At 52.5% G+C, this 21,023-nt stretch overlaps 1 protein-coding gene across 7 annotated transcripts; it reads left to right on the top strand.

The window, feature by feature from the left end:
• Positions 1-1,035: 1,035 nt before the first annotated feature.
• On the top strand, positions 1,036-19,443 carry SARM1 (sterile alpha and TIR motif containing 1). Of its 7 annotated transcripts, none has more exons than XM_059379636.1 (9): positions 1,036-2,063; positions 8,336-8,954; positions 9,390-9,602; positions 9,864-9,955; positions 10,053-10,288; positions 12,606-12,811; positions 12,898-13,077; positions 18,628-18,728; positions 19,096-19,189. In XM_059379636.1, the coding sequence occupies exons 1-9, from the start codon at positions 1,594-1,596 to the stop codon at positions 19,103-19,105; spliced, it is 2,127 nt and encodes a 708-aa protein (XP_059235619.1). In that variant the 5' UTR covers positions 1,036-1,593; the 3' UTR covers positions 19,106-19,189. The 7 variants fall into 7 exon arrangements, with proteins under 7 accessions (XP_059235619.1, XP_059235620.1, XP_059235623.1 ...); XM_059379637.1 differs by having other exon boundaries at positions 1,043-2,063; positions 12,709-12,811; positions 19,096-19,185; XM_059379633.1 differs by lacking the exon at positions 18,628-18,728 and adding an exon at positions 19,307-19,443 and having other exon boundaries at positions 1,055-2,063; positions 19,096-19,217.
• The last annotated feature ends 1,580 nt before the right edge of the window (positions 19,444-21,023 follow it).

Below are 21,023 nucleotides of genomic sequence, written 5' to 3' on the forward strand. Positions count from 1 at the left end.
CTGGCCCAGCCCCCAGTGCCCTGGGTCCCAGAGGCTGCTGTAGCCAAGGGTCACATTCCTGGAACTCTGGGCCTGGGAGAACTGTGATTGGGATTCTTGCCAAGCTCAGTGTCCTATCCGAAGGGAAGTGGCACAGTGGATCTGGAGGACAGAACGAAGGCCCACTGTGCCCCTCGCAGGCTGTGTGACTTTGGGCAAATGGTTTTACCTGCCTTGGCTTTCTTTTTGGTCAAGTGAGACTAATTAAACCTGCGTCGTGTTGTGATGGGGGTTACACAAGCTAAAGCAGATGAAGCAGAGCCTGGAGTAGGGCCAGCTTCATTCTCCGTAAATGGTTATTTATCTGTGATCTGTTTGATCAGGCACATCCCCGACTGAGTGTCTCACCCACCCACTGTGTATTTAGGGCAGGGAAAGGGGGGTTGGAGGAATGCTGCTAAGCACCCTGGGTAAATGTTTTTATTTAAAAAAAACAACAACAACAACAAACAAAAAACAGATTTTTCGTGTTTAGGTTCAACTCTTGGTGCATTGATTTCCCCAAGCTGGGCTTCACAGCATAGCAGAATTGGGTGACTATGGACCATTAGGATTGGATTGGATTCCTTGGTCTCCCAATAATTCACTGCTCCTTGGCAGGTACTGCTCCCTGTCTCCACCTCCACCCACCTTCTGTGGGTAAAGAATAGCCTTGTTCCCCACACTTTTAGACTAAGTGGCATCCCTCTTTCCAGAAAGAGAAGGTCCGATTTTGTGCCCACTCTCAGGGGTCCATGGGGCTCCTGAAATCCTGCCACCACCTGGAAAAAAATTATTCTTGGCGTTTCCAACAGACTTTTTCCGTTCCATAATCAGAGAGGGCTGTGTCACTTTGGGCAATCTCTTTTCTATGAGCTCCAGTCAGTTCTGCTGTTAAATGGGAACGCTAACCCCTATCCTGTAGGCCTGTCACAAGGCTTCCCTGAGAAACAGGCATAAAGTTGTAGAGAATTGTTCTTATGATTGCTTGAACCAGGGGAGGGGGCACGCTCCATGGTGTTGCCTTCACGTTGCAGTGTCGCGGGATTTGCGGGGAAACCGAGGCAGCCCTCCCGCTCTGCACCCTCTCGCCCTAGTCGCCACCCCACCCCTCAGCTACCGTGTGGAGGTGGCTGGGGGAAGCCTGGGTGTGAGGCTACGCAGGCCGCAGGGGAGGAGTCCCACGTGACAGAGAGGCGGGGTGTCAGCTCCGCGACTGTGGCTTCTCAGGGGCGGGGCCGCTGCAGAGCATCTCCCAGCCGGAGCCCCCCTTTGTTCCTCTTGCTGCCTCCTGGATCCGCCGGCGTCCGGATCCATCCCTCGCTCCCCTCTCGCTCCTCCCGCTCACCCCTTGCATCCGGGCCCGCACCCCTTCACCCAAAAGCTCGGTCCCAGTTCCTGCTCTTTTCCCTCCCCCAGACTTCTGGCCAGCGCCTTTGCCTGGTAGGTAGCCTTCTGTCCATCCCTCCCTCCTGCACCTTCTTTTCCCTGGATCCGTCTCCTGTCCCCCTTATCCCCAAGTCCCGAGTCGCTCCGCCCTTTCGGACCGGGGATGTCCCCCGCAGCCCCGCGCCCATGGTCCTGACGCTGCTCCTCTCTGCCTACAAGCTGTGCCGCTTCTTCACCATGTCGGGCACACGGCCAGGCGGCGATCGGCTAGCGGTGCCGGGGCCCAACGGGGGCGGCGGCGCGGGCCCATGGTGGACCGCGGGCGGCCGCGGGCCCCGCGAGGTGTCGCCCGGGGCGGGCACTGAGGTGCAGGGTGCCCTGGAGCGCGCGCTGCCCGAGCTGCAGCAGGCGCTGTCGGCGCTGAAGCAGGCGGGGGGCGCGCGGGCCGTGGGCGCCGGCCTGGCGGAGGTCTTCCAGCTGGTGGAGGAGGCCTGGCTGCTTCCGGCCGTGGGCCGTGAGGTAGCCCAGGGTCTGTGCGACGCCATCCGCCTGGACGGCGGCCTCGACCTGCTGCTGCGACTGCTGCAGGCGCCGGAGCTGGAGACGCGCGTGCAGGCCGCCCGCCTGCTGGAGCAGATCCTGGTGGCTGAGAACCGGTGAGGGTGCTCGCGGGCTGGAAGGTAGAGCGCGGGGTGCTGTGGGGTGACAAGGGCGGTCCGCGGCCTGGGTCTCTCGTGTGAATCGCCCTGTGCCTTTTCCCGCCTCACCTCACCAAACCCCTGTACTACCCGTCTGTTGGGGATGAGCGTGTCCGTTTTACAAATGAGGCTTGGGAAAGTTTCATGCCTGTCAGGGAGTCACAACACAGTGAACTGATGGTTCAGCCAGGATTCTCCTGGGACTGGTGGGGTGAGGAATGAGACAGGGAGAGGAAGAATAGAGTATAGCAGGACAGGAATTTGTCCCTGGTTCTGAGGGTGGAGCTGAGACCCTAAACTCACAGACCTCCTCCCCACAGGCACAAGTGTCCTTCTAGGCTACCTTCTCACTGCCACTGAAAGGAGGAGAACACACTGCTCAAGAAATGGGGTAGGATTACTGAAATGAGTGCTGATCTGAGGGTTACTTGCCTCCTTTAGGCCACCCCCAATCCACCTTCTGCTTCCTCCTTCTTCATTTTGGCCCACATAACAAGCCAGACATGATCTCATCCTGCGGCTGCTCATGGGGAACAGAAGGGTTTCTAGTGGGATCAATGGGTGAGAGAAGAGGAAACAGGTGAGGAGCGAGGCAGGGGCCAGAGTGTGTGTTCTCCGTCCCTTCCCCACATTGGGTCGAGATACAGTAGGGGTTGTCCAAGTGGGGCCTGGAAGCCCCTCTCTTACCTGCCTCTTGAGATCTCCCCCAGAATATGAGGACTCTTGCACTCATTTTCTCTCCCCTTCTATGCCAGAGCAAATCAAACTGTCACTCAGTAGTCATGTGCTGAATTCTCAGGCTCCTCAGATTTAGAAGGGTTTGGGAAGGGTCACTTTCAATTCATGCAGTTTTGTGATGTGTGATGAGTTAGGGATGCTTTCCTTACCATTTAAAAAAAATAAACATAACCTGTGGATGATGGAAATGAGAACAACCATCAGAAATACATGAATGGAGCAATTTAAGTTGGGAGAGCAAGTTAGGGTTCTGCTTATTCAGAAAGTCACCATCTACCATCAACCATCAGTACATTTGGAGGACTAGCAAACGGAGTGGGTGCTCCCTGGATGTGGTGGGGCACAGGATGACGGCGTACCTGGTAGCCTGGTATGTGGGGTGTGGCAGCTATAATTAGAACCCTTGGAGAAGCGGTGCAGCCAACACCCTAGGAAGAGGAGGGCGGCAAGAGGCAAACTTCACTGATATTTTTTTTCAAGGTTGAAAATAACAACACTCACCTCTTACAGAATTACTGAAGGGAGGAGTCACACTCACCATTGTCCCTGATCTGGGGAAACCATCCACTGGTCCTGACAGCACTTCAGCACCAAGGACAGAGCCCAGCAAGCCCCTTGGCTGTCGGATTTTTTTCCCCAAAGAGAGGCAGAAATCTCCTCAACTTTTAGTCTACTTTGGGTGGAGGCTGGAAGGAGAGAAGGGAGGTGACACACTGAGAATTTGTGTTGATGAAATCTTGCCCTTCATCAGCCAACCTCCTCATAAAGGAAGTCCCTCAATCAGTGCACCGCTCCTTTTCCCATTCCCTTCTTCCCAGAGCGCTGCTACACCTGTTGACCAGGAGCCTAGATCACAGCGTCCCGCACCCCCAAATGTCAAGAGAAATCCAACAGGGTAGGACCCTCTGAACTTGATCCCATGACACCAGTGAGGGCCCCATGTGACTGCTAGCCTTTGAAATTTATAGTCCAGCCCCATCAGGAGACCAAAATTAGGTTAAATGGTTTAACTCTGGTTGAATGAATGAATTTCCCCAAAATACATAGTTAGTAAGTGGAGGAGACATGTTTAAAAAGTAAAACAAGGGACGCCTGGGTGGCTCAGCCGGTTAAGCCGCTGCCTTCGGCTCGGGCCATGGCCCTGGGGGCCTGGGATCCAGTCCCACATCGGGCTCCCTGCTCAGCGGGGAGGCTGCTTCTCTCTCTGCCTGCCAGTCTGCCTGCGTTTGCACGCTCTCTTTCTCTCTAACAAATAAATAAGTAAAAATCTTTAAAAAAAAAAAAAAGGTAAAACAAAACAGAAAGCTATTGCATATAAATTCAAAAAGTGCAAAGGTACAAAAAAGTCCCACACTTAAGAACTTTTCTTTCTACCCAGACCCCCTTCCTGATGCAAGCCAGAAAAACAAGTTGTTGTTGTTGTTTTAATATTTCATTTATTTATTTGACAGAGATCACAAATAGGCAGAGAGGCAGGCAAAGAGGGGAGGGGAAGCAGGCTCCCCGCTGAGCAGAGAGCCTGATTCGGGGCTCTATCCCAGGGCCCTAGGATCATGACCTGAGTTGAAGACAGAGGCCTTAACCCACTGAACCACTTAGGTGCCCTGCAAAACAGGTTTCTTGCACGGTATGTCCTCCCAGAACAATTATATACGTACAAGGATTTACACATATATGTATATTATATATACATGCTGGTACGTGTATGTGTATGAATTCACCCCTCCTTTGAAGCTGGAATTTGAGCCCAGACCCCCAGCCTCTCAGGCTGAAGAAGCTGGGAGCTGAGTGTATAGTTCTCACTACAAGGACATAGTCCAAGTTCTGTGAAGGTGCCAAGGGCATAGGGAAAGGGGAGGGCTGGGGGGTCAACAGATTCAGAATAAAGTCCTCTTAACAAAAATTAAAAATGGGGTGCCTGGATGGCTCAGTTAGTTAAGTGTCTGCCTTCAGCTCAGGTCATGATACCAGGGTCCTGGGATCAAGTCCCAGGTTGGGCTCCCTGCTCTTCAGGAATCTGTTTCTCCCTCGTTCTCTCTCTCTCAAATAAATTAAAAAAATGTTTAAATAATAAAAAATTTAAAAAACAAAACAAAGCAAAAAAAGAATAAAGTCCTCTCTGCATTAATATTCCTGAGCAAGCCCTTCCCTTCACTTGTCCTCAGGAAATGAGAGTGTTGGATTAGATTATTGCTTAAACACATCTCCTGGTTCTGATATTCTCAGAGTTTATGTGGCCAGATAGTTCTGGAAGCACAAAGTATAGATGAAGGATCTTAACCTTGGATGGAAGACAGATGCAGGTTTGGACCCCACCTATGCCTCTCACCAGCTGTGTAACTCTAAGCATGACATGTAACTTCCTGAACTTTGGCTTTCTCCTTGGTAAAAGGAACAAGTGAATGATTGGAACCCACCTGTTCTTTTGGACTTTAGGGAAGCTCAGTGATCAACTCAGAAAAGTTGTTGTGCCATGTTATGGGCTCAGCTGGGACCTACAGTGGACACAAAGTCACAAACGTCACTGTGATGCTCACTGGGCAGGGACTCCCTGCCTGGCTGAGTCTCTTAAGTCAGTTGTGGAGGACATCATTTGTGGAGGTCAGGGAGATAGAAAACTTTCACCTCTGCCTAGAGTGTGCCAGTTTTCCTGCCTGCTGTGCTGGCATCCACGCTCCCTCCCTTGGACATTTCCTCCCTAGAGCAGTCAGTTTCCTAAAACCCATGTAAGAGCAGGTCACTCCCCTTCCTGAAGCCTTTCAATGGCTCCTCATTTGCCATCGAAATAAAGTACAAATGCCTGGAGAAGGCTCAGAAGGAACCCAGGACCCTTTCCCTGCTCTCCCCCTTTGAATCTTCCACCTCAGCCACTAGAAATGGCTTCACTTCCATGTGGCTGAGGTGGGGGCAGATCCCCAAATGCACCAGCTCTCAGATACCACCCAAGCCTTTGCATACATCTGCGCCTATAATACAATGTCCACAATCTCCCCTTCTCCTCTTCATGAATGTCCCACCATCTTCCCCAATTAATACCCTAGGCACCCAACCAATATACTTAATGTGTGTCTTTATATCTGTGTCCCGGTAGGAACTTTATTCTTGTTTTGTGTGCATGTATTTTTAATTTACACAAATGCAGGGATGCCTGGGTGTCTCAGTTGGTTAAGTGTCTGCCTTTGGCTCAGATCATGATCCCAGGGTCCTGGGTTCAAGTCCCTCATCGAGCTCCTTGCTCTGGGGCGGGGGGGGGGGGGGTCTGCATCTCTCTCTCCCTCTGCAGCTTGTGCTTTCTCTCTGTCAAATAAATATAATCTTTTAAAAAATTTATACAAATGGTGCTGTTATATAGCACATTCCAGTTCATATTTTTATTCACTCAGTAGTATTTTTTAAAGATTTTTATTTATTTATTTGACGCAGAGAGAGATCACAAGTAGGCAGAGAGGCAGGCAGACACGGGGGGTGGGGAGTAGGCTCCCCGCCGAGCAGAGAGCCCAATGCGGGGCTCGATCCCAGGACTCTGAGATCATGACCTGAGCCGAAGGCAGAGACTTAGCCCACTGAACCACCCAGGTGCCCCAGTAGTACGTTTTTAAGATCCTTCCTTCATGTGCTATGGTATCATCTGTTCAGTCCCTTGTAACTGCTCCATAGCCTTCCAGAGTGGGTAACTGCCATGTTACCTCTCCACTGTCCCAGGCTCGACACCAGAATGCCACTATCTTCCCCCCTCACAAACAACCCTGCAGCCTTTTCCACATTCTTTTATGGATCTGTGACAATTCCTTTTTTTAAAAAAAATATTTTATTTATTTATTTGAGAGAGAGACAGTGAGAGAGAGTATGAGCGAGGAGAAGGTCAGAGAGAGAAGGAGACTCCCCGTGGAGCTGGGAGCCCGATGCGGGACTCGATCCTGGGACTCTAGGATCATGACATGAGCTGAAAGCAGTCACCCAACCAACTGAGCCACCCAGGCGCCCAATCTGTGACAATTCTTAGGGATATAAACTCAAGAGCCCCAATTTCCGGCTCATAGGGTGCATATCTCTTTAACCTCACCCACGCATCCCAGCCTGCTTTCCAAATTGACCGCTCCAGCAAGCACCTCTACCCAGAGAGCTTCAGGGTAGTTCATGGCCCCTCACACTGCCAACCTTTTCTGTTACCCAGCTTCTGCTTTTTGCCTATCCAATAGGTGTAAAGTGATAGCTGATTTAATCTTCACTTCTCTAATTACTAATGAGTTAGAGCATCTCTTAATTTGCTTGTTAACATTGTGGATTTCCTCTTTTGTAAATTGCCATTTATGTCCTTCGCCATTCCCTATTGAATTTACTGTCTTCTTCTTGTTGACTTGACTATTCATATCTTCTATATATGAAATCTTGTTGCTTTTATATTTTTCCTTATAGGTTTTAAATATTGCAAATATCTCTGGCCTTCTTTCTATTACTCAAACATGCCAAGCTCACCAGCCCTCAGGGCTTTTGTCCTTGCGGTTCATTCTGCCTGTTACATTCTTCTCCCAGACACCTGCAGACAGGAGTCTCTGGATATTGCACTCTTAGATTTCACCTCCTCTGCCACCCACTGTCCTCCTCCACTGTCCATTACATCACCTGCATTTGCTAGCATAATAGCCATCTCACTCTTGTCCTGTTCACTCATTGTTCCCTTGCTTATTGTTTGTCTCCATATTAGCTGTATATAAGTTCCAGGCTCTCTTAGGCCCTGCTCAGCTTCAGTCCCTAGCATAATGCCTGACACACAGTAGTTCCTCAATAAACATCTGTTGAGTAGATGGATAAATACACCCCAGTCACACCACATGAAGTGAGAGGTTTGAGGGCAAGGCAAAGAGGGGTGTACTTAGAGTGATGCTTCAAATGATGATAAGAAGTTAACACTTAGTAAGTCTTCCTGATGGCAGCCTTCCCCTGTGGGAAGCACTTTACATGGATTTTCCACACTGGTACTCATAATGACCCTGTGGGGTGGGTACTCCTTTTATCTTATTTATGAGATGAAGTTCCTTATTTAGGAACAGAAGTTGAATAAAGGAAGGCACTCAAGGTCCCACACATTTCTAGACCAAAAAACAACAACAACAACAACAAAAACCACACCCCAAAACAAACAAACAAACAACAAAAAAACAAAACCCAACAAACAAACAAACAAAAACCCACCAGCTCCCAAGGGATCTTCTCCAGAGTTAGGGTTCTTAACCACACACACTGCAGGGCAGGAGGCAGCGTTAAGGGAGGAGTTGGGTGTGGCCAGGATGGAGCACCCTTATAATCCTAATGGGAGGAATCTGTCCTTGCAGGGCAGGTGGAAGGGGGAAGCAGGGAGGTTAATGCTCTCCCTCACGTTCTATATGACACCAATGAGGCCAGAGAGGTTAAATGACCGGAGAGGTTAAATGGCCGGCCTTCACCGGTGGTACCGCCATTCCATCATCCCTTGTCCCACTTTGTTTCGCCAGGGACCGCGTGGCGCGCATCGGGTTGGGCGTGATCCTGAACTTGGCAAAAGAGCGGGAGCCGGTGGAGCTGGCGCGGAGCGTGGCCGGCATCTTGGAGCACATGTTCAAGCACTCGGAGGAGACGTGCCAGCGGCTGGTGGCGGCTGGTGGCCTGGACGCTGTGCTGTACTGGTGCCGCCGCACGGACCCGGCGCTGCTCCGCCACTGCGCGCTGGCGCTGGGCAACTGCGCGCTGCATGGGGGCCAGGCGGCGCAGCGGCGCATGGTGGAGAAGCGCGCGGCCGAGTGGCTCTTCCCGCTCGCCTTCTCCAAAGAGGACGAGCTGCTGCGGCTGCACGCCTGCCTCGCGGTGGCCGTGCTGGCCACCAACAAGGAGGTGGAGCGCGAGGTGGAGCGCTCTGGCACGCTGGCGCTCGTGGAGCCGCTTGTGGCGTCGCTGGACCCCGGCCGCTTCGCCCGCTGTCTTGTGGATGCCAGCGATACAAGCCAGGGTCGCGGGCCCGATGATCTGCAGCGCCTCGTGCCGCTACTGGACTCGTCGCGCTTGGAAGCGCAGTGCATTGGAGCTTTCTATCTCTGTGCCGAGGCTGCCATCAAGAGCTTGCAGGGCAAGACCAAGGTGGGTGAGGAGTGGGAGTGGGGACAGGAGTTAGAGAGCATCTGGGAAGGCTTCCCAGAGGAAGTGACATTCAACTGGGACTTGAAGTACACATTAGAGTTAAGTGAAGCAAGCAGAAGGATGAGAGACCAGTTACTGGCCTTGAAGGCAAGACCGAGGGTTTTAAGCAGGGAACATGCCTGGCATTCGTACTGAGAACTCAGCCTTCATCCCAGGGAGATGGAAGCTGTTAGAGGGGAGACATGAGGGGGAGAGTCGAGAGAGTTTCAGGAAAGGGAATGAACGGAACTAGGTGATCTATAGGATGAATGCAGGGCTAGGGCAGATGATGGGAGTTTCAGCGCTGAGAAGAGGCGAGGGGAAGGACTGGGAATCTTTGTGGGGATGGCTGGGGAACTGGGGGACCCTAGACACTCTCTCCCCTCCCCTCCCTAGGTATTCAGCGACATCGGAGCCATCCAGAGCCTGAAACGCCTGGTTTCCTACTCCACCAATGGCACCACGTCGGCGCTGGCCAAGCGCGCGTTGCGCCTGCTGGGCGAGGAGGTGCCGCGGCCTATCCTGCCCTGCGTGGCCAGCTGGAAGGAGGCCGAGGTCCAGACGTGGCTGCAGCAGATCGGCTTCTCCCACTACTGCGAAAACTTCCGGGTAGAGCAGCGCATCCCAAGGGCGCGCGGCCGCTAGGGGCGCCCTGAACGAGGCAACAGCGCCCCCTTGCGGCCCGAGCGCCCGCGGCGCCAGGGATGATTTTGGGGGTGGAAGCCTGTACTCCACCACTTTCAGAGTAACACTAATCCGGGTCCCATCCGCCTCCCCCATCGTCGTCTCCGGTTGTCTTTTTTTGCATCTTATGCTTGGGGTCCAACGGCTGAGGAGAAGCGCTCTTCTTACGTCTGACCCCTCCCTTAGGAGCAACAGGTAGATGGCGACCTGCTTCTGCGGCTCACGGACGAGGAGCTCCAGACCGACCTGGGCATGAAATCCGGCATCACCCGCAAAAGGTACGGCACCTCCTGCCCACCAGTCCTCACCTTCTGCCCCTAGCCAGTCCTAGGTCAGGACCTCAGCGTCCTCTTCTCCCCCTACCCCTGGCTGCAGATTCTTCAGGGAGCTCACGGAGCTCAAGACTTTCGCCAACTACGCTACGTGCGACCGCAGCAACCTGGCTGACTGGCTGGGCAGCCTGGACCCGCGCTTCCGCCAGTACACTTACGGCCTGGTCAGCTGCGGCCTTGACCGCTCCCTGCTGCACCGCGTGTCGGAGCAGCAGCTCCTGGAGGACTGCGGCATCCGCCTGGGCGTACACCGCGCCCGCATCCTCACCGCCGCCAGAGGTCAGCCTACCCACCTGGGAGCCCAGCCCTCGTCCAGCCTCAGCCCGGGGTGCTTACAGAGGGTAGGGGTGGGAAGACAGGGGGCTTAGGCGATTAGCCAACAGCTTACCAAGTACGGGCCTGGAGGTGCTTTAGGAAGGTCACGAGGGCAGAATGGAATCTAGGGCTCTAGCAACCCTTTTAATTTACTAATTTATTTTAATTTGCTAATTTACTATTTCGCTATATTGTCAGTTACTATATATAAAGTTTTAAATATTATCTTATTAATATCTATATCCATTCTATTCAGTGGGTATTAATTTTAATTTTATTTACTTATTATCTTTTAAGATTTTATTTATCTGAGAGAGAGGGAGTGAGGCGGAAGAGGGAGGCGAGCAGAGGGAGAAGCAGACTCACGGTTGAGCAGGGAGTCCATCCTGGGGCTCAATCCCAGGACCCTGGGATCATGATTGAGCCGAAGGCAGAGGTTCAACCAACTGAGCCACCGGGATGCTCCTGGGTGTTAATTCTTTTAATCAACTTGTCACCATGTTGTGCATTACATCCCAGAACTTACTCATCTTTTTTTTTTTTTTAAGATTTATTTATCCATTTTAGAGAGAGAGAGAGCAAGGCAGAGAGCAGGGGTGAGGGGCATGGGAAAGAGAGAATCCTCAAGCAGATTCCCCATTGAGTGTGGACCCCGGCTAGGGGCTCACTCTCACCACCCTGAGATCATGACCTGAGCCAAAATCAAGAGTCAGACACTTAACCGACTGAGCCACCCAGGTGCCTTTCTATAATGTACTTTTAAAAAATTTTTAATAATGAGAGCTACAGCTTAAAAGTGTCCAATTTGAAGAGTTTTGAAAAATGCATACATGTGTAACTACCATCATAATCCATCAAGGGTGTTCTTTTTAAAGATGATGAAACTAAGTTTTAGGGAATTTAAATATATTTCTCAAGGTTATCCCTTGGGGAATCCCAAATACAAACCCCAGGGCCATTAAGTAACAGAACTAGGATTTGAACCTCTGTCTTTCTGCTTCATAAACAGACAGGGGCTGACTGTGAATACTGAGACTGAATATTATATGAAGATGGATTCTTTTCATTCATCTCAACAAGTTCAACCAAAGCAGATCAGCTTTCATTATTTTCACACTGCAGGTCTCAGTATAACCCCAAGATTTCTTTTTTTTTTTTTTAAGATTTTATTTATTTCTTTGTCAGAGAGAGTGAGCACAGGCAGAGGCAGAGGGAGAAGCAGGCTCCCCACTGAGCAAGGAGCCCGATGTGGGACTTGATCCCAGGATACTGGGATCGTGACCTGAGCCAAAGGCAGCCGCTTAACCAACTGAGCCACCCAGGATTCCCTAACCCCAAGATTTCATTTCTTAAAAACAGGGAGGGGTGCCTGGGGGGGCTCAGGTTTGCATTCAGATTTCTCCTGCTCCGAATCCTTTCTGGAGTTCCAAATGGCACATTTTCCTTCTATGTTGCTGGCTGAGTCCTCTGGTTTGGCTTTGGAGCCAAGCTTCTGCGGGTTGTCCCCTCATAACCCAGCCTGGGGTTAGGGTTAGAGCCAAGGAGCATGGAAGGTCCGGTCTGCGGGCATTGTGGCAACCTTCCCGGAGGGCTGAGTTGAGGGCGTGGGTTAGGGTTAGGGTTAGGGATCCAGGGGAAATTGTGACCTCGGCCAAAGGCAGACACCTAACCAACTGAGCTACCCAGGTGCCCCCCTCCGTACACCCTTTTTAAGTGGATGCAGTGACTCACTGAGACTTAGATTTTAGAAGGACCCCTGCGGTTGCTGTGCAAACAGATTGAACTGGGCAAGTGTGGATTTGGGGAGACCACTGAGAAGGCTGAGTTGGGGGCCTGGACATAGAGAAGGCTCTGGGACTGGAGTCCAGGATGTTTAGTAGGAAGAATGCAGAGCTTGGAATCAAGTGTTGTGAATGTCTATCTGTTCTGTTCACTGTCGTATTGCAAGCCCAAAGGGTAGTGCCTGGCACATAGTAAGTACTTAGTGAATATGCGTGGAATGAATGAATGAGAGGTAGGGGTGGGAGCCGATACCCAGGTTCTGGCTGTGGTGGGAACTAGGAAGGCAGGGGCCTGGGGAAGACTTGGGATGTGTTGGGTGTAGTGTCTGTGGGCAGCTGCCCATGCAAGTCGAGTTCTGGAGGGAGAACAGGGCTGGAGGTGCCGATCCGTGTCCCTAAACACAATGCCTCTCTCCTGAGAGGGACTCACCAATAGTGAGCAGCCTTCCTTCCTGTAGGCCCAGCTCTCTATCTCAGTGACTCTCTTTTGCACAAGCCAGGTGGCCCGGGCCAGGCTGCGCTGAGAAGGCTGAGTAGACAGCAGGTGACACCCCATGGGGAGTCAGGGGGGACTCTTACTGAGCGGTTGTCTGTCTGCCTCAGAAATGCTACACTCCCCGCTGCCCTGCACTGGCGGCAAGCCCAGTGGGGACATCCCAGATGTCTTCATCAGCTACCGCCGGAGCTCAGGCTCCCAGCTGGCCAGGTGAGAAGGGGTGGGCAGGTGGGCGGCCCAGGGGCTGGGGGTCGGGCCGGGGCAGTGATGTGGGACCTCTCCCCAGCCTCCTGAAGGTGCACCTGCAGCTGCACGGCTTCAGTGTTTTCATTGATGTGGAGAAGCTGGAAGCAGGCAAGTTCGAGGACAAGCTCATCCAGAGTGTCATGGGTGCCCGCAACTTCGTGCTCGTGCTGTCGGCCGGGGCCCTGGACAAGTGTATGCAGGACTATGACTGCAAGGACTGGGTGCATAAGGTAGGTGCTGGCCTCCGAGGTCCCAGTACTGGCCCATGGCCAGAGGTCAAGGTCCTCCTCCCTTTCCTTCTCATTCGCACCCCCAGCCATCTCCGCGGTCCAGCGGCGAGGCAGGAGCCACAGCTTTGTCTGTAATTGGTCTTTGGCAAGTCACTTAGGCTCTCTGGGCCTCAGTGTTCTCATGCAGAAAATGGGGATAACGTGCCTGTCTTACTCACCTTGTGGGATGACCATGAGGGTCGGAGAAGGAGGGAAGCACTTTAATAAATAACCTCAGTGAGGGAAGAGGGGCAAGAGAGCCTGCTGACAGGCACAGTGGGATCGTGAAAGGCACAAAGCTGTGAGTTTGAATCCCAGCTCCGGCCTTGGGCAAGTTGCGTAACTGCAGCGAGCTTCGTTTTGACTACTGTGAAGTGGGAGAAGTATTGTCCCGGATTCCCTAGGATATTGTTGTAAGAATTAAAAGAGCTAAAATCTGTCAAGTCCTTAGCAGAATGCCTAGTTCTATAGTAATTGCTCTATAATGGCAGCATTTATCCTTGTAATTAGTATGAGTGCTTCCCGTTGTTTAATTAATGCCGTTCTATCTTCAGTGCCTGGCATATACTAGAAACTTACTGAATACTGGCAGAATGGATGGATGGATGAAATGGGTTCATACCACATCTGTGGATTATTAATTATTAATCAGTGAGGGATACAGCAGTCATCTGATCTGGAACCCTTGTCCTGAAGCAGCTAAGGAAACCAGTCGTGTCGAGATCATATAGGGGTTGGTGTCCCCGCTAAGCTACGTAGGTGAACTCTCACTCGCCATAGAAGCGTGGAGAAGGGGGAGAACGTTAAGGGCTGGAATAACCGGGGAAGGCTTCGTGAAGGAAGCAGAACTTGAGAAGAGACTTAAGAATTTAGGTAAGGGGAAGAGAAGGCATCCCAGGCAGGGCGACTGTGCGAGCAGAGGACAAAAGTGGGGATGAGGAAGGCGCATCCCCGGCGATTGCTTACAGATGAAGCGGAGGCTCAGAGCAGTAGAATTCTTCTTCCGCTGGCCACGCTGCTGTAGAAATCCAAAAAGCTGGCCTCTGAACTCCCATCGCTCTGACTCCAAAGCCCATGCTCTTTCCCAGCACCTTGTGCTCTTTCCCAGCACCTTCCGTGGCTCAGACCTGAGGGGGTGGGTGGGGAGGTGGGGGGATGGGGCAGGATTCTGCTGACACCGGAAATGGCCATTCGCATCCCTCCCCAACTCCATGTCCGGTGAGGCCATGTTGGTAGCCTGAGATCAACCCTGGTGGGAATATTTGCACAAAGGAAATTGGTAAAGACTACAAAGCAGGATTTTATTTGGTTAGCTGGTTGTTTTTTGTTTGGTTGGTTTTGGGTTTTTGTTTTTGCCCCCAGAGAGTTATTTGTTAAACATTTGCCAGCACACCGCTGGGGTTCCCCGCGTGGCTCAGTTGGGTAAACACTGACTCTTGACTTTGGCTCAGGTCATGATCTCAGGGTGGTGAGATCAGGCTCCACACTGGACGTGGAGCCTGTTTAAGATTCTCTCCAGCCCTCCCCTCTCCCCTCCTCACTGGCTCTCTCCCTCTCTTAAAACAAACAAACTACAGAACCCGTTCCCTCAGCACCTAAAGGTTGGGAGAAGACTTGTGTTTAAAGCACAGGGGAGGGACGCCTGGGTGGCTCAGTTGGTTAAGCAGCTGCCTTCGGCTCAGGTCATGATCCCAGCGTCCTGGGATCGAGTCCCACATCGGGCTCCTTGCTCCACAGGGAGCCTGCTTCTCCCTCTGACTCTTCCTTCCACTCTGTCTACCTGTGCTCGCTCTCACTCACTCTCTCTCTGACAAATAAATAAATAAAATCTTTAAAAAAAAAAAAATAAAAAAAAAAATAAAGCACAGGGGAAGGGCGCCTGGGTGGCTCAGTGGGTTGAGCTGCTGCCTTCGGCTCGGGTCATGATCTCAGGGTCCTGGGATCGAGTCCCGCATCCGGCTCTCTGCTCAGCAGGGAGCCTGCTTCCTCCTCTCTCTCTCTCTCTCTCTCTCTCTGCCTGCCTCTCTGCCTACTTGTGATCTCTCTCTGTCAAATAAATAATAAAATCTTAAAAAAAAAAAAAAAGTTAAAAAAAAATAAAGCACTGGGGGAAAGGGATCCCACAAGGGCAGTGAGGCCAGGCCAGCGGTGGTAGGGAGAAGGCTCTGGCATCAGAGTACAACCAGACTGACCATGGGAAAGAGGGTCAGGCCCTGGAAGCCGTGTTTTAGAGGCTGAGTACTGGGCTTGGTTGGATGGTAGGCCAAAGAGACACCTGGAGGATCATGGTTAATGGCCCAGAGCAGGTGGCAGGCGGCCTTCTGGGATAAAGAGAGGAGTAGCTGCGCTCCACGCGAGGTCATACCTTGCTGTGTTCACTCTATATCCCGAATGCTTACAAGCCTGCATGGTACGAAGAAGGCTCTTGACTAGTTGATGGGGTACTTGAATCAGTGACCAAGCAGAGGAAGCTGAAATAACTGGGAAGGCCATACAGGTCCACCAGGTTCACCCGGCCAGAACACTCGACTCTGATCAAGTTTTCTCTTCTTTTTTTTTTTTTTTAAGATTTTATTTATTTATTTGACAGAGAGAAATCACAAGTAGGCAAAGAGGCAGGCAGAGGAAGCAGGCTCCCTGCTGAGCAGAGAGCCCGAAGTGGGACTCGACCCCGAGACCATGACCTGAACCGAAGGCAGTGCCTTAACCTGCTGAGCCACCCAGGCACCCTCAAGTTTTCATTCGTAACCTGCTGGATGACCTTGAACAAGCCATTCTTCCTCTCTTGCCTGAAGCATGCTGTCTTTGGTTTTGGATAAAACATATGTCTAAAGGCTCTCAAATAAATTTATGCAGGGTCAGAATTCAAACGAGGACTTAGCTGAAAGAGCCCTGGGCTTGGAATCTGAAGGCTTGATTCAGAAGCCTGGCCCTGCTTGGGCTGGGATTTGTGTGACTTGGGGGCAAGTCCCCTCTCTGGGCTTTCTTCTTCTCATTCATAAAATGAGAGGTTCCCCCCAAACCAATCAAGGCTGGAGTTATGTGGGTTTTTTCCCCAGGAAGGCTCTGGTCCCCAAGGGTGGTTGACACCCATCTAGCTGACTGCATTGAGGGAGGAAGGATGGGGGGAGCCTCTGCCTTGGACCAGTCCCAAAGGCCCCATTAGCCTTCCTTGGTTGTTAGTGCTTCACTGCCTCTAGTTTTAAGACTCCTTTCCCCGAAGCCACATTTAGTGGGTAATCAATACAGAAAACCACAAGTGAACTGCACTCAAGTAATTCCAATCCCTGAGGTTCCCCCTTGAAAAGAAAAAATAAAATTCAATAAGCACTTACCAGAGCACCCATTAATAGTAATATCCTCAGAAACACCTTGTGAGGGGGGTTTATTATCCTCTTTTACAGAGGAGGAAATCATAACACCTGTGATTGATTGATTAAGCAGAGGCTACATGCTGGGCACTGGCCTAAGCACTTGCCACAGGACATGGCAGGTACCCCCCAACAGAAGAGAAAACAGAGGCTTTGAGGGCCCGTTGGTTGCCTCATGCCACAAAGCCTAGGTCAGAGATTCGATATGAACCCCAGTCTCAGGGTTCTGGAGTGCAGCCCCTAACAGCTGTGCTTTGTTGTCCCCCTCCCCACCTCCCTTCCTTCATGCATTCCAGCCATCCAGCCATCCATTAAGTATTTGGCAAGGACTGACTATGGGCAAGGCTTTGTGAAAGATGCTGAGATACATGATGGATAAAAACCGGACATGTTCCCTGTCTTTATGTCTGGTGGGGAAGACAGATATTAAGTAAATTACTCATTAATTAAGTTTGCAACTCTAGCATGTGTTAAAGAGCCTTCGAGAGGGGCGCCTGGGTGGCTCAGTGGGTTAAGGCCTCTGCCTTCGGCTCGGGTCATGATCCCAGGGTCCTGGGATTGAGCCCCACATCGGGCTCTCTGCTCGGCAGGGAGCCTGCTTCCTCCTCTCTCTGACTGCCTCTCTGCATACTTGTAATCTCTGTCTGTCAAATAAATAAATAAAATCTTAAAAAAAAAAAAAAAAAGAAGAGCCTTCGAGAGCCTACAATAGGGAGATGGTGCATGGTCAGAGATGGGAGGGGAGACTTCCTTGGGAAAGTATGGATTGAGCTCAGATCAGAAAAATTAGTAAGCTAATAAGTAACTCAGATCAGAAAAATTAGTTAGGGGAAGGGGCCAGGAAGAACCTGTGCAAAGGCACTGCGCAGGGAGGGAGGGTGGCTAATCTAAAGGGGGGCAAGGTCTCTGTGGCTGAGAGAACAGTGCAGGGCTGGAGTCTGGAAAGGGAGCTGTGGCCAACCACACGGAGCCTTCAGAACACAGTATGGAGGGGTTTTTTTTTTTTGTTTGTTTTTTAAGACTGTGTGTGTTTATTTGACAGAGAAAGAGCACAAGCAGGGGGAGTGGCAGGCAGAGAGAAAGAGAAGCAGGCTCCCTGAAGAGCTAGAGGAGCCCGATGTGGGACTCAACCCCAGGACCCCGGGATCATACCCGAGCCAAAGGCAGTCGCTTAACCAACTGAGCCACCCCGGTGCCCTGAATTTTATTCTAAGAGCTGTGTAAAGTCTTGAAGACTTTTAAGGAGGGGGGGACATGATCAGATTTGGATTTTGGAAAGAGCAGCCAGGTGAAGGGGCAATGTAGAGAACAAGTTAGAGGAGGCAAGAGTGATGAGGAGAGACCTGGTGGGGGACAAAGATAAAGGGGTTGGAGCAGCACGGTGAGGGTTGTGTGTGTGGAGGAAGAGCCAAAATGGGTAGGTCTGAGAAATGAGGACAACTGCAGGGCTGATGATGGATCAGTTTGGGTCCAGACAGGGATGTTTTTCTCCTGACACCAAGTTGTGTGGGTTTTTCTTGCCAGCACTAACCACCATTTCTCCAATCTGCCAACACCAACTGGGTGTCCCACAATTCAGTTCTTTTTAAGAAAAATTTTTAGATTGATTTATTTATCAGAGAGCGGGAGGCTGCGCCGCAAGTGTGAGGGGGGCAGGGGAAGAGGGAGAAGCAGACTCCTTCCCCTGAGTGCAGAGCCCAACATGGGGCTCCATCTCACGACCCTGAGATCGTGACCCGAGCTGAAACCAAGAGTCCTACGCTTAACCGACCAAACCACTCAGGCACCCCCAGTTCAGTTCTGATACTGACTCACCCAGAGCGAGTGTCAAACTCCAGAAGGGCTTAGTCCCACATGTCTGCGCTCACTTCAGACGTCTGAGAGTCCCGGGTTCCTTGGCCACCCGCACTTCTGTCTGACTTGGTTACTAAGTCAGGAGTTCCCATGACACACATCCCTCCCCTGGCCAGTGCAATCATTTGCTAGAATGACATGCAGAACTGAGAAAGCACTTAACTATATTCCGGGTTCATTGTAGAGGCTGTAACTCGGGGACATTCGAATGGGGGCCATGCATAGGGCAAAGGTATGGGGTGTGGGGCACAGGCAGGGAGGCTCAGAGCTCCCATGCCCTCTGCAGGCCACCCTCCCAACACCTGGATATGTTCACCAAACCACCCCATCCTTCGGGGATTTGATGGAGGGTTCACTGTGGAGGCATGGTGAAGTCATTGGGCCCTGGTGAGTGAACTCAACCTCTAAGCCTCTCTCTCCTCCTGGGAGGTGTGCCTCTGTGACTCTATGTGGGATACTTAGTTTCCAACTTTTTCATCATAGCTTGGTCTTCCTGGCAAGCAGCCCCCATCCAGAAGCTCTCTAGGCAACCCCCATGCCCAACCTCCAGTCATCTGGGGATTCCCAGTGTTTCAGGAGCTCTATGCCAAGGACTTGGGGCAAAAACCAAATATTTGATTTTTATTAAAAAAACAAGGGGTGAGGGAAAAGCCAAAGCGGACTTCGGCACCAGCACCCCTCCTACGGACTGCCTGGCACCAGGGTCCCTAGATGGGGGACCCAGGTCTCTTCCTTATCCCGTTTGTTCCTGCAGGAGATTGTGACTGCTTTGAGCTGTGGCAAGAACATTGTGCCGGTCATCGATGGCTTCGAGTGGCCAGAGCCCCAGGACCTGCCCGAGGACATGCAGGCCGTGCTCACCTTCAATGGCATCAAGTGAGGAGAGGGGCGGGTGCGCAGCCCCCAGCCAGCAGCTCCCCCCACCCCCACGCGGCCCCCTGACCCACCAGCCCCTGTGCCCACAGGTGGTCCCACGAATACCAGGAGGCCACGATTGAGAAGATAATCCGATTCCTGCAGGGCCGCTCCTCCCGGGACTCATCGGCAGGCTCTGACACCAGTTTGGAGGGGGCCACACCCATGGGCCCAACTTAACCAACTCTTAGATCCTAGGCCCTGCTGTGACCCCCATTCCCATAATCCCGCTCGAAGAAACTGCTCCTCGACCTGGCCTCTCTCAGCTGCAGCCACCTGGGCCCTTCTCTGGAAATTAATGTTGCTCTGCCCCCATCCTCACGGTCCACCTCAAGCCCAGCCTCCTCCGTGTCTGCAAAGGGAATGGGAGCCAGGCATTGGGGGTGCTCAGGGCCAGACACCTTCCCCCGCCCCATCCCCAGGTCCTGCTACCAGGTTCTCTATCTCAGGTGTGGGAGAAACCCTGGACAATTGAGGGTTTGCCACACAGGACACCCCCTCCTCCCCAGACAGCAGCCAGCTTGAGTAGGGGGAAGGCTGGCAGCCTCCCTCTGACGAGTTCGGGGCAACGCTTTCCCCTCTGAGCTAAGCCAGGGTGGGGGCCCAGCAGCCAGCTGGAGATCAGGCTCCAGTGATGGCTCTCCACCCAGATTGTGCCTGGCTTCTGGCCTCACCGCATCCTGCCACCCTGTGGCCTTGACCTGTAATCACTGTGTCCTTAGCTGGCCTGGTCTCCAGTCCCCTCCCAGCCTTCCTGAGGTGCAGTCCTCTTAGCCACACGGGAGGTCAGGGTCGGCCAAGCCATCCCTCACTCTGGCTGGCAGCTGTTCACCAGGCCAGGGCCACCAAGGCCATCTCGACAGGCAGCTAGCCACCCTCCCCGTGCCTTGTTGCTGGGCCTTGTTGCCAGCTCCCAGCCTGGCTCTGCTGGCTTGCCCAGCCCCTCCCCACCCTTTCGCTCAGGGGGCAGCCGGGGGAAACAGCCCCCTGTGATGGCAGTGCTGGGCTGGACAGAGCCCGCAGCAACACGGGAAGAGGCAGGATCCTGAAGAAGGGTGAGGGGTGTGTTGGAACCACCCGGAAATTTTGCAACAAGGACGTTCAGGAGACCTGGTCAGGGTTTGGGTTTCTGCTTTTCTCACAAATTCCCAGGTGGGTGGGTACAGACGGTCAAGGAATGAGACACCTGAACTAGCGAGCCTCTGAAACACAAATCCCTCCCAAACCTTTGCCATTCCGCCTCCCACCCCCACCCCTGCCCCACCTCATGCCACTCCACGGATCTTGTAGCCCCACTCGGTATTATGTCCCTTGCATGGAGAAGGGACTGAATGACTGAATGACGGGCCACTTCCCAAATCAGCAGCGGCCACCCCAGGATCCGGACCTGGCCTTCTGGTGCTCAGTCCAAGCCATGTCTCGAGAACCATCCTAGAAGCTGTGCTCAGGGCAGGGCTGTTGCTATCCCCATGGCTGGCTTCTCGGCCCCAAAGGTCCGGCAGAGAGGGACAGGTTTCCACCAAAAAAGGCTGGTCCAAGAGCTATACAGAAATAAACAAGCAGGAACATCCCTATGCCCCTTTCTCCACTTGGGTAGGAGAGCAAGAAAGTATCTCCCTGCTCCCATAAACCCGGGCTTCGGCTAACAGGGTCAGCTGGAACCCGCCCTGCCTCTCCCCTCCTGGGGGCAGTGGGCAGTGGCCTGACACCTCAGGCTGGCTCAGCTTCCAGAGTCACCTCACGCGGGGACCAGCCAGGTCACTCCTA

Source organism: Mustela nigripes, chromosome 16 (assembly GCF_022355385.1).
Source record: "Mustela nigripes isolate SB6536 chromosome 16, MUSNIG.SB6536, whole genome shotgun sequence".
Classification (NCBI taxonomy): Eukaryota; Metazoa; Chordata; class Mammalia; order Carnivora; family Mustelidae; genus Mustela; species Mustela nigripes.

What these genes read in the sequence shown, in the direction of transcription:
- SARM1 (XM_059379633.1), top strand. Translation starts at nt 1,594, where the DNA reads ATGGTCCTGACGCTGCTCCTCTCTGCCTACAAGCTGTGCCGCTTCTTC. An exon ending in ACTACTGCGAAAACTTCCGG is followed by an intron (nt 9,603 to 9,863) that starts GTAGAGCAGCGC and finishes CCCCTCCCTTAG; the next exon opens with GAGCAACAGGTAGATGGCGA. An exon ending in CTCACCTTCAATGGCATCAA is followed by an intron (nt 19,218 to 19,306) that starts GTGAGGAGAGGG and finishes CTGTGCCCACAG; the next exon opens with GTGGTCCCACGAATACCAGG.